This window comes from Suncus etruscus, chromosome 11 (genome assembly GCF_024139225.1).
Source record: "Suncus etruscus isolate mSunEtr1 chromosome 11, mSunEtr1.pri.cur, whole genome shotgun sequence".
In the NCBI taxonomy this organism is placed as follows: domain Eukaryota; kingdom Metazoa; phylum Chordata; class Mammalia; order Eulipotyphla; family Soricidae; genus Suncus; species Suncus etruscus.
This window is the reverse complement of record NC_064858.1, coordinates 22,462,169-22,475,753: the sequence shown is the minus strand read 5'-3', so window position 1 is coordinate 22,475,753 and position 13,585 is coordinate 22,462,169. Positions and strand designations below refer to the sequence as shown.

Below are 13,585 nucleotides of genomic sequence, written 5' to 3'. Positions count from 1 at the left end.
GTTAAGACAGGAGTTAAGAAACTTGACCTGCCCAGATTAGATACTGAGGACTCAATATGGTCTTCCTAGTATGGCCAGAAGTTATTCCCAAGCAGAGACAAGAGTACTTAGTACTCTTTAGTACTGCCAAGTGTAATCCAAGCCTCCCCTCCAAAATAAAGAAATAAATGGAGGTGGTTATGATAAGAATAGCAGAATCCCTGAGATGAGTGGTCTATTATTTAAAACTAGTTCTTTCCTGGTGTCCACTACTACACATTGTCCAGGCTATGATCCTTGTACCTCTGAGCTGAACACAAGCATGGAACATATGACTTGGGGAGACCCTTCTGCCTCCTGTGATCTCTTCTCAAACAATCTACTTGAACACACGGTATAGGCGCCACTATAAGGTACAGAAACTGCCATTCTTCACATCCCTTTAATTGTCCCTTCATGAAAATAAAATACAATCAAAAGAGAGAGAGAGACCCCTGAGGAAACCAGGAAGGTGGAAGTATGGGGAGCAAGAGCTTCATCAGGACCCCCCCCAAAATACTCACGCCAGGTGTCAGAAACAGATTCAGATGTTTATGGAGAAGAACTTGATTCTGGGGGTTCCCCCGGCAGAAATTCTGCAGAAACGTATGGGCCAGATTCATGATTTCATTCATCTTCTCATCAGTCTGCAAGGCAAGTGGCAACCAGTGACACAGTGACACAGTGTCAGCCCTACCTTGGGGCTGCAGCCAACACAGGGAGTAAGGCCCTTGCCTGGCTGACCTTGGTTTAGTACCTAGCACCACAGTACTACATATGGCCCTGTAATATCATCAGGGGTGATTCTTGAGCACAAAGTCAGTAGTAGTAGTAACACCTGAGCACTGCTGGGAGTGATCCAAAAACTCCAATAATAATTAAAGCTAATTAATATATTGTTATCTGTCTAATGTCATGGTAACTAGAATAAGAACCCAGTATAACCTACTGGCTACTGATCATATATGTGTCCATTCTGATAAACACAGACAGAGCTTGTTGAAGAAGAGGCTATCAATTTTTTTTTTTTTTTTTTTTGGTTATTGGGTCACACCCAGCAGTACTCAGGGATTACTTCTGGCTCTATGCTCAGAAATCACTCCTGGCAGGCTCGGGGGATCATATGGGATGCCAGGATTCGAACCACTGTCCTTCTGCATGTAAGACTTTGCCTTACCTCCACGCTATCTCTCCAGCCCCAAGTCTATCAATTTTTTACAATAACTATTCACAAAACCCCCAGTGGCCACTAAGGGGACTCTCAGAACTTCACAGTGAAGAATCCTGGCACTTAGTCCCTTAAATAAGGATCACAGTAGACCTCAGTCAGGAGATCTACTATGCTGTGCCCAGAGGGAGGTGGGAAGCCTTCCTCCTGCTATGCTAGTAAAAGAGGCAATGCTGCCTCCCCATTAGACAATGAAGATGTCCAAAGGGTCACGCTCCCCATTAGCTCAACCACTTCCAAAGTGTCTGTACCCTGATATTCCCACCACTGTGAGACAGAAATATATGTGACAAGTAGCCAGCACCTGCCTCTGATGGGACACTTAGATCCAACCACATGTAAGTGGCATCCAAGGAGAAGTGAGAATGACACTGGGGACGCCACAGCAGGACAGTGGGTCTAGGCAAAGGAAGTTGTCTGGGTCCCATGCAAGACCAGTCTGATCTGTGGGGGCCACCCCGGAAGGGCTTGGGTGAGTAAAAGAAGGAAAATTCCCAGGTGCTGGGCCACATCTGAGACCATCTCAAGAACAGAAGCTGAAAAGGGACTCACCTTCTCATAAGGAATCTGAAGAAGGTCCAGCACCACCGAGTGGGCACCCATGTTCTTCAGTAGGCGTTGGTGCTGGCTCCGGCTCTTCTTGTTCTGCACACCAGAGTTTGCTCAGCCGAATCAGAATCTGTGGAAGGAAGAAAGGCAGCCAATAGGTCAGTGGGGAAAAGGAGTGAGAACATGTCCGCAAAGTCACGGTTCTCTATGCTGACCTCCTTCACGATCCGGTAGTTGTTGCTCTTGTTACTGTCAATCTGGGGCTTCTTAGTCCCATCCTGCACTGGGCTTAAGATGATGTTTTCCTACAGGAAACCAGAACAGAGTCAGGCCCCATTGCTTTGCAGACTTGTCAGTAATCTATCAGAAGTTTGCTGTATGTTGCCATGAATTGATTATTCACCTTAAACACATTTGTTTGTTTGTTTGTTTACTTGGGGGGCCACACCTAGCAGTGCTCAGGGCTTGCTTGGGTTTTGCATTCAGGGATCACTCAGGGTGAAACTCAGGAAACTGTGCAGTGTCAGGGATCGAGCCCATAAAGTACCCCTTTACCTGCATGTAAGGGAAAACACCTTACAGTATATACAGCTTCTCCATATCTAAGATGTTTCTTTTAAAAATAATGTAAATATATGCTTTTCTTTATCTTTTTTAACACTCAGTAAGAACAAGAAAAACCTCAAGACTATTAAGAACATAATTTGAGCAGAACAAGACATCAACTGCTTCTTGGGGGATTATGTTGGCCCCTCCAAAATTCCTTGGCTTCAGTGAGGCCCCCAAATGTCCACAACCCACTGATAACCAGATGACTAACCTAACAGTTTTATAAGGTAAAGTTCAAACACAGCATTTCCTTGAGTCCCTGAAGGACAAGAAAGAGCTTGGTGGGGAAGGCCAGATTTTAGCTGGGCTGGTCTCTATGCACTGATCCTATAGTCTGGATGAGGAGTGGGGAGTTTAAGTGTGTACCTTAAACACAGGACCCCATTCTCTCGAGGTGACCCTGGTAGGTCAGTAGCATGACAACAAAGAAAGGATTCCCTTAAATTTAAAATAATATTTAAATAATGACTTTCATAAAGTTTTCTGAGGAGGATCTGAAGTATAAAAAAATTGTTGTTGTTATTTTTTTGAGTCTTACCCATCTATGCTCAGAGCTTATTCCTGGACCTGTACTCAGAGATCACTCCTGACAAGATTCAGAGGACCAATATAAGGTGCTAGGGTCAGCCACATGCAAGGTAAGAGCACTGCCCACTGTCCTATCACCCTGGCCTCTCATGATACCTCTTCATTGGTGAAATAAAACCTAAGTGATGCACCAAAAAAAACCTTAAACTCATCAAGCAGTTGGTTAAAAATTTACCTTTGGTTACTGATCCCTCAGAAACTTTTTCCTGTAGCCAAATTGCTCATGACTGCCAGTTCAATTACCCACATCTGGGGGTTACAACCCAAAGTTTAAAAAGTTAGGTCCTAGATAATAATGATTAGAGAACAAATGGAAGGCAGGATTTTGCCCAAGAGAATATCAGAAAAACCTGAGAAAAATCTGAGCAGAAGTCGTTCTACTGGGAGGAAGGACAAGAGGAGAGGAAAACACTTGAATAAAGATGAGTCAAAGTCAAGGTGCTTTGGACCACCCATCAGGGGCAGAGGTCATTTCCAAAGGCACTGTGACAAGGAGGAGCCTCAAGGCATGTAGGAAACAGCCAGAACACATTTGCAGAAACAACAGCAATTTGAACAGCATCTGGTCAATATCACAGATGGGGTTGACTTGAGCCTTCACTCCAACTTGAGCCAATGAAACAATGAGTGGCGGGGGGGCTCTCAACATTAATGGGGTCCCCAGTCAACACTCAGGAAAAAGCAACATACCCACCAAAGCCAGTAAAGAGAAGCCCCTTGATCTCACACTATTTTTCCTACTGAGTTCCATGACAAAGCAGCTTCCTGGAAAAGGACATCTCAGCCAGGCAGCATCTAAGAACAGACTGGGCTGGAGTGGGGGCCACTCAATCCTCAAGCAAACACTACCCACCACTGCCAAATCCACCTCACTATAACCTCACTGTCAAATCTCACCTCAAATCTCACCTCACCTCCCTTTCTGTCTCATTAAGCTCCTGAAAATTCCCAACAGGGCCATGTCCTCGTTTCCACCTAGAATGTCCAAGACCATGATAAAACATCGGGTATAGCACTTGCCTTGCATATGGCAGACCTAGGTTCAATCTCAGGCATCCTTAGTACCTTCCTTCAGGAGTGATTACTAAGTATAGCGCCAGGAGTAAAACTCAATATCACCAAGTATGGCCAAAAATCAAACACAAAAAAGGAGTTCCTGGACAGCTTTATTAAAATAAATCTGTGAGAAACATAAGCAATGCTCTGACTGATATACTTAAGTCTACTTCCAAACAATAACCTGAAGAAAAAGCAACTGTCTTATTTTAAGAAAAGCAATTTGTAGCAAAATGTACTACATTACAAAAGTTATGGCTCGGAAGCCGGGCGGTGGCGCTAAAGGTAAGGTGCCTGCCTTGCCTGCGCTAGCCTAGGGCGGACCGCGGTTCGATCCCCAGGTGTCCCATATGGTCCCCCAAGCCAGGAGCAACTTCTGAGTGCATAGCCAGGAGTAACCCCTGAGCGTTACCGGGTGTGGCCCAAAAACAAAAAAAAAAAAAAAAAAAAAGTTATGCTCTTTCCTTTGGCCTAAGGGGAAATGTAGACCATGTAGAACTCTGTGAGTGCAGAAACTAGGAAGAATAATTATTTTAATTTAAAACTACTAGCAGTCGACAAAAAGATGCGGCACTGGGGATTCCAATAAATAACCCCTTTTAATTTCAGAAAATAATTCAGTATAACTAAACTCAACAAAAATATTAACCCAAAGAACATCTGGATGATGGAAATTTAAGAATTTAAGAACTGTATAAATTCTGTATCCAGCATTAGCTTGTAGTTTTCTATTTTTATGGCGAAATATTGCACAGAAAGTGGTTCCAAGCAAGTAAGAACAGGCACTGGCTGTTTTTCTTATATCCTACATAACGTTGGCCCACATTTGTCACGTACAATGACAAATCTACAATGCTTTGAATTTATTTTAATAACAAAATATTTGTAACGTAAAAATAAAAAGAGTAATATAAACACAGTTTAAGCACTGAACAGACTCAAAAACACCTGTCACGTGATACCAGAGCTGTACTTTACTGGGAGAGATGATCCAGGCTCCTGAGAACAGTGAAGAAGCACTCGAACCCCTGGTGCTTTATTACAACTGCTTCCTATCATCAGGAAAAATCTAAATTTATTTCCTCTAATGAAATATGATAAATGATTTTACAGAGGTTTCTAGATATTTTTTGTTTTGTTTTGGTTTGGTTTGGTTTTTGGGTTACACCCAGCAGCACTCAGGGGTTTCTCCTGGCTCTATGTTCAGAAATCACTCCTGGCAGGCTCGGGGGACCATATGGGATGCAGGGATTCGAACCACCATCCTTCTACATGCAAGGCAAATGCCCTACCTCCATGCTATCTCTCCAGCCCCGAGTTTCTAGATTTTTAACTGCATAGCATACCATGTCATTTAAAGCATTATGATTCAGGAATCACCAGCAGGAAGACTCTAGAAAGCTGAGAAAAATGAATGAACAACTGAGTTCTAAGCAGAGACTCAAACTACAAAGGCATAGCAAATACTGATTCTAGACACAGCTCTCCTGCAAATTTATTTTGAAGCAAGCAAGAAAACCCATTTCCATTAGCTACCAAATGGTATAAAAATATTGTGTACAAGGCATGATGAAGGGCACATCAGCACCAATTAATGGGGACAAGGCACTTCAGTTAAATCAAGGCGGCTATGCTCTTTAAAAAGTACTTCCCAAGTGCCATAGCATAAAACCCTCTTAATCTACAATTTAAAACAGCTCCCTGCCTGACTGATCGATCTTACAAGGAGGCTCTTCCCAGTCAGGCAGTAAGAACAGAAATGCCTTCCCTCATTTCACCCCAACTTACTTCTCCTCATTAAGCTGTCATCTTCCTACAAGGCTCACGTGCCAGCTGCTGCCCCTATTCCTGCTCACCTGCTCCCAGAGCATCTGTTCAAGTGTCCTGCAAGCTAGATTCAGGCAATGGGTGCACTTCCTAATGGACACCTGGATGCCTTGTTGTAGATGAGGAGATGCCATAGAAAGAGGAACCACAGTGCCATGAATGACTGTGGGTTCCCAAAGTCACATATAACCCCTGCAACTTCATCTCTGTACCTCCATCTACTGCAGACCCCAGGGTCATGGCTGACCAGTGCTTCCTCAGGAGACTGAAGAAGCTTAGGCTTAGGCAAACCAAACCCTATGCAAGAAATAGGTGACACAGTGAGACCAGGGAGTCCCATCTGGTCCTATTATAACATATTTGTGGGGGAAAGGAATAGCTCTATGTGTATGGAAGGAAGGAACAACCCCAATGTGAAAGGGGCACAGGATGTTTGTGTAGAAGCGACAATACATATGTACGAAAGGAGCATTCGTGTGTGTGTGTGTGTGTGTGTGTGTGAAGGACCAGTGTGTACAGAAGGAACACTCCAAGTGTGTGAATATCCTACATATGTATGAGACACCCCATGTGTGTGGAAGAAATACCCCCACTGTAGAAGGAATACCCCATGTGTGTGGAAGGGGCGCACCCATGAGGCAGGGAATGAGTGCACAGAATATGGGGAGCAGCACTTCCCTTTAACCCATCCTAAAAGAAGCAGCCTTTACAGAATGTGGGCACCAGGCCATGACACTCTGCTCTGACTAGGCCAAGTCCACTCAGGTGCCATCCTAGCAAGGTAACTTGCTGAGGAAGATGGCAGCATCAGTAGTGCCATCAACCACACTAGGGGCTGAGACTTATAGCATGGGAAGATGGATTTCTGATCCACATTTACTACCCAGAAGGTAACATTTACCATCACTATTTAAAACATATGAAACTTTTATGACTAAAGTGAACAATCATTTCAATGCTGTCTGTTCCTCTGATGTCTAAGCAGCCATAATGTTTGGGCCTCTGTGGGCTTTAGAACAATGTCACCGCCCAGTGCTTAGGGCCTTTGTCAAGATTTCCTCACCCACAAAAGATCACTATTGTGGCACCAGCTTGAGTGCATGCCGCCTGCTACTGGCTGTTTCCATTGACAAGGAGATGTTTCATCCTGTTTACAAGACAGTCACTCTTGCTGGCACTTGGTTCACTGCAAATCTGGCCATGTACAAATGAGCAGCACTATGCTGTCTCACTTTTCCCCTGTCCTATGACCCTGCATGGCACTACCCGAGCTCATGCTTACATTCCCTAACACGAGAACTTGGACCCAGTACCACCCCACATTGGTCCCCAGCTCTGGTCTCTTGTTCCGCTGAGTCAACCTGGATTCTCCCCAACCACGTTTTTCAAGACAACTGCTCAATCTCCCAACAAACAGCCCCATCAAACATGATCACTCATCACTGTCAGGTGGCCTCTCATTAATGTTCGAGCAGGCAAAGCTCAACCTTCAACCATCTCCCCTCCTGCATAAGTGCCCTTTATGTCCATTCTTCAGAGTCACCCAATGAGGACCAGGTCCAGACTTGGTGCCAGATCTGCAGCTTGAGGAAGGGGCATGTGAAACTGCCATGCATTCAGGAAAGTGAAGGCAAAGAGCTTCCGCTTTGGCAAGACAGCATTCTGGAGAGATGAGCAGGTTAGAAGCACATTCAGAAACAGAACAAAACTCAAACCAGCCTGACACATCTGACCTCACTCAGCTAAAGACATGCATGAAAAAGAGAGATTCCAACTGGACCCACCTCAAAGGGACAGGTCAAATATTTTGAATGCCTCTTCTTCACAAAGAGAGGGAAGCAAAGGGAGACCAGAAACCAGAAAAAAATCTTTAAAAACTTTTAATATTTACTGTTGGCCCCAGGCCTCCATCTGTATCTATCATGCCATGCCATGCTCTCACGCACACTACACCATAAACACACCATTCATATATACCACACACACCATACTCACACCACCGCTACCACACACCACTACCATCTACACTACCACTACCATCCCAAATGCCTCACAGAAGCAATGGGAATCTCCTCCAGAAGATTCAAAAACCGCAGAGAAATTCTGAAGCACAAAAGAATTCTGGTTCCCAAGAACATATTTTTTTATCATTAAATGTCTGAATAAACACATGCACACAGATTCCTACAATATCAGGAACTTTCCAAAGAGAGGGTTGACCCCTTGTAAGGCAACTAGATCCAAGAAATAAAAACAAGGAGCTGCAGCAAACAGGAGATTCCTAGAGACCCCCATCTCCAGAGGAAACTTAACTTGAAAGCTATGAAAGCTATGCCTGGCAGCAACAGAGGGATCCAAACATGTCTAGCCCTGGTAGCAAAGTCAAAGCAGCTCTCAGGCCCAGACTGAAGGCAACATTAGGCTCAGGTTTGGACAAGAAACCAGCACCCTGCCTTTGAGCAGGAAGAAGAAGACAACGGGGTCATGGGCAGGCAGAAGCACATGCCACCAGTCAAGGTGATCACAAGTGAGGAAAATAACCCAGGCCTGAAGTCAGAAAGACACTCCCATTTCTGGGAGGGGTGAGGGGAGTGCTTCACTGAGATTTTCTCCACCCCAGCTCCAAAAGGAGTCCCCAAGATGTCTTTCAGGGGAGAACAGATGAAGAAACTAGAAGCTCCAGACAATCGAGCATTATTCAATTATAAAATAATGAGGCAGCACATTACAAAAGGACAGAGAAGGTGCTGGGATACATGCTGATGATAGAAGCTGGCCTGGACTGCATGATTCCAACCACATAATCTTATGGAAAAGGCAAAACTTGAAAAGCAAAATTAATCCATGGCCACAAAGGACCCAAGCAAGGCCTGTCGGTACAATCCAGTGAAACATCCATAAAGAGTGATGGTGTGGGGCCTGAGCAATAGCATGATAGGGCATTTGCCTTGCATGAGGCTGACCCAAGAAAGATCTCAGTTCAATCCCTGGCATCCCATATGGTCCCCCAAGCCAGGAGCGATTTCTGAGCCCATAGCCAGGAGTACTCCCTAAGCATCACTGGGTGTGGCCCAAAAACTAAAATAAAAAAAAAAAGAGTGATGGTGAGGCTGGAGCATGTATTTGTTGAATCCAACAAAGCTGGAAAATGATGAAGACAAATGTAAAGTTTGGACTAGAATTAATAATTAAGTATCACTGTTGTATCATCAATTAACAATATACTACACTGGAGCTGGAACAATAGCACAGCAGTAGGGCATTGACCTTGTACAGCCAACACAGGACAGATCCCTATTCAGATTCCCAGCATCCCATATGGTCCCCTAAGTCTGCCAGGAGTGATTTCGAAGCACAGAACCCACAGGACCAGAAGTAACCCCTGATTGCCGCCGGGTATGACCCAAAACAAAACGAAAAAAGAATATTCTACACTAATGTACTATTTTAAGATTGGGGTCTTGAAGTGGGGAGCACAGAAGGGACAGTATAGTGGAGAGGGCACTCTTGCCTTACACAGCAGACCTGTGTTCTTCCCAGTTTCTATACCTGGTACCCTAACCCCTGCCAGGAGTGATTCTAGAGCACAGAGTAAGCCCTGAACACAGCTGCATGTGACCCTTGTCCCTTCCCACCCACCCACCCTCAAAAAAAAGAAACAGTAGGGTCTTTCTGAAGATTGTTCCTAAATATGAAAACCCTCTGGAAAATCTATTTTTAAAAGGCATTGCACTCATAATAAAAGCTGATCACACACATAACACACACAACATGAGTGGGAATCACAAGAACTACCAAGAACCTTCTGGTCTTAAAATTGTTACATAGAGTTTTATAGAAACATAAAGTTAAAAAGCAATAATAATTAACCAAAAACAAAAAGACCCAACAGATAGGAAACAAAAATCTAATTTGGGGCTAAAAATGTGTAACAACTCAAATGTTAAAATCAGCCCCCAAAAAAACAAAATAATATGAAATTACTCATCTTGGACTCAAAAGAAATCATTTAAATTCAACACAAAGTCCCAGCTATTAAACTTAAAAAGAAAATAAAAAAATAAATACAAATAAATAAATACAAAGAGAATAGTAAACTTAAACACTTCCAAGTTTCAGAAAATATCACCTGAATGAAGAGACAGCAAACTTCTCCACGGCAGTAACGCAAACAAGAAAATATGGAACAGTAATGTCTTTCGAAGAAGGAAAAAACAATGCTCCACTGATAAAAGATTTTTGTTTTGTTTTGTTTTTTTGGGCCACAACTGGTGACACTCAGGGGATACTCCTGGTAATGTGCTAAGAAATTGCTCCTGGCTTGGGGGACCATATGGGATGCCAGGGGATCGAACCTCAGTCTGTCCTAGGCTAGTGCGGGCAAGGCAAATGACTTACCACTTGCACCACTTTCTCCCGCCCCGATAAAATTATTTCTTCCCAGAAAAAATTAATTTTTAATGTCTGGGCATTTAATAAAACAGCCTTAAAGCAAATAATGCAAGAAGAACTGGTGCAATGAGGGGAAAGTAATAGAATCCTGTCATTTGGGGATAAATGCCAACAAACCCCTCATTCCTGAAATGTCAGAGAGATGACGTCAGTAAGCACACAGAGGGCAGGCACAGGGCAAAGATATACTGACCAGCCACCACAGGGAGACCTACATTCAATCCTACAGGCTCTCAAGTCCATTAGGAATTTCACAAAATCTGAGAGTATAAAAGCCTGGATAGCAAGTCTCAGCAAATTCTGGAGAAGTGCTATCATTCTAACCATATTCTCTTGCCATATGAGAACTAAGTAACAAATCACTTATTAGCAAAATAAGAATGCTGATTGCAGATCAGTTTGGATATTTCAAACTTCTCACTAAATCTAGAAGAAATCAGAATAGAAAATGGTTAATACCTACTACTGGATAATTATTAAATAATCATAAAGTTCCAGTTTGTCCAGATTTGTGGATGGCAATACCTTAGAAGGGAGATGTAGCATTACATTTTTGAAAAGTCTCAAACCATAAAAGATTGATGAGCAGAATGTCCAAAAAAAGCAAACAAATCCATAAGTTCAACAAAACTCATGCCAGATCTTGGATGAATAAAATCCACACCATCCAAGTAATCTGAGCTCAAGGCAAGATGAGAGATATATATTCAATATTAAGAGCAAAGCAACTGGATAAAACTACAGATACAGCAGAAATGGACAGAAATGGGTTAATATGAATAAATATGTTAATACATTAAGAACCTAAGTATTTGGATAGAAAAATCAAGGCCTAGGCAGATGTGCAGGGATATCTTAGCAAAACTGACCACTACAATCTCACATAAAGGAGAACGGTCTGTGACCTGTTTCATTCTGGAACTAATCTAACCTTAATATCAACACTTGTCAGGAAGCATGTCAAACAGAAATACAGACCAACATCACTGGCAATGTAAATTCACCATATTAGCAACCTGGTTCCAGCAAAGTAAAAAATACCAAAATATATTCATGCTAAAATTTATTCAGCATCAAAAAGGCAGAAACTCAGTTTGAGTGCATTATTAAAATGATCAGATTCAAGAAAATAATCTAACAGATGCAGGAACTGCCCATGATCAAAGTCACCAGGCCTTCATGTTTTTTTAAACAAAGCAAAAAATAAAGAAATAACAAAGGAAGGAGACTGGGATCACCAGGAAAGCAATTACCTTGTATATATGTGTGACCCTATGTTCAATGCTGGCACTACAAACATCAAAAAACAAAAGAGTAACAAGCTAAGAATAAAGGAAAGCTCTAGTGGAAAAGCCTATAAAAAACAACACACATGATGGTCAAAAGGGAAATAAAATATAAAACTACAATAATACTATACAATAAACATGATGCCCTTTAAATGGTAAGGGGGTGGAGTATTTAGGATACTTGCCTTGCAAGCAGACAACCCAGGTTTATTTCTGAGAACTGCCAGAGTGACCCCTGAACACAGAGCCAAGAGCAGGCCCTAAGCATTGCTGGCTGTGGTCTCAAAAGCAAAAACCTCAGTGACTAATAAGACAAAATTTTATGTGGTAAAAAATTCTATATTCAAACTTCATGCTGCAGAAAAATTCCCTGAAACATTAAATAAAAAATGCTGTAAATCTGTAGTAATTCGTCACAAGAAAAAGTGGAAAGATGCAAATGTCTCTGGAACTTTTAACAGCCATATTGGTCTGATTATCTCCTCTGCCATCACCCTTCATTCCAAAACAGCTCAAGCATTCCATCACATGCAAAAACTGGGAATTGTATGCCCCTCAGAGTGTTCAGTCTTGCAGGCTACAGAAAACTCCAAGCAGGTATCTAAAATAACACATTACTGAGGGGCAGAAAGATAGTACAGTGGGTAAGGTGCTTGATCTTGTACATGGCTGACCCAAGTGTGATCTCATTAGAGACCTCCAGCACTGCCACAAGTAAGCCCTGAGCATTGCTGGTTATACCCTCCCACAAATAAAATAAAACAAATAATGTATTATCAAATATGATGTTGGTGATGTTCCTTTATTTAAATATTCACACTAAAATAGTTTTAAAATTTCTTATGAGGCTAAAGTGATAATACATCAGGTAAGATGTTTAGCTTGCACACTGCCAACCCAAATTAGATCCCCTGCACTACATATGGTCACCTGAGATCTGCCAGGAGTTATGCCTGAGCTCAGTTCCCTGAGAGTCAGGAGTCAGTCCTGAGTACAACTTGGTTTAAACACCACTCCCACAAAATAAATAAATAAATAAATAAATAAATAAATAAATAAATAACCTTAAAAATGTTTATGGTTATATGTACTTAGTGAAACAAAAAACAGTAACTAACCTACTGGAAACTAAAACCAATAGGGGAAAAAGAAAGCCTTTGAATCACCATCTAATCCCTCTTTAGAGACAATGCATATTTTGAGGTATTTACATGTTGATAAACTCAACACATGGTTCCTGCATTTAGTAAATGTACATATTGGACAAAAAGCTTCAGCAATAAAAAGGCCTGATCATACGCTGGTTACATTCACAAGATGGTAATACTAAAAGTTCACCTATTCCACAGGTCTACATGTGGAGTTAATTTCCAAATAAAGTGTTTCAGCAGGAAAGAGAGAGAAAGGGGATCTGAGCATGTGAGATTGTGCTTAATGACAAGAATTAACCAGAGAGGCCAATGTGATAGTATAGCAGGTAGGGAGCTTGTGTGCATGTAACCAACCTGAGTTGAATCCCTTGCAAACCATATGGTCTGATCTTGTCCAACATCACTGTATTACAGCGCCAGCCAACCATAAAAGGGGTCCAACCCTTTAAGTAAGACCCTAACTATGATTGACTGGCTGAGTCTATAATCCCAACCCTGGGGAAGACTTGGGGTGGAGAGGTGTTGGCAGTTAGAAAAAACAGTTAAAGCAGCAATTAGATTGAACTGTTTCTACTCCTGGCTATGACTTTTCGCCCTGATTTGGACAGACCTTAGTCTGTATCCTTTCAGACTATTCATCTCCTTTACAATGTATACCTGTTCCTTTAACCTGGCCCTCATTCTGACCTTACCCTGGTCCCAAACCCATTTCTCTTTCCCTCTTCCTCTCTCTCCTGGCCTAGGGGTTTGTCATATGCCCCTGGGCTTCTCTAATAAAAAAGGATTGAGATGTTTTGTCAGTCTTGCCGGCAAGGCTC

At 42.4% G+C, this 13,585-nt stretch overlaps 1 protein-coding gene across 1 annotated transcript in view; it reads right to left on the bottom strand.

The window, feature by feature from the left end:
• Positions 1-13,585, bottom strand: part of ITPR2 (inositol 1,4,5-trisphosphate receptor type 2) — a 458,186-nt gene that overhangs the window by 252,301 nt on the left and 192,300 nt on the right. Inside the window, 4 exon segments of the mRNA XM_049783873.1 lie at positions 543-665; positions 1,799-1,897; positions 1,899-1,925; positions 2,011-2,100. Of these exon segments, the coding sequence (XP_049639830.1) occupies positions 543-665; positions 1,799-1,897; positions 1,899-1,925; positions 2,011-2,100 (339 nt within the window).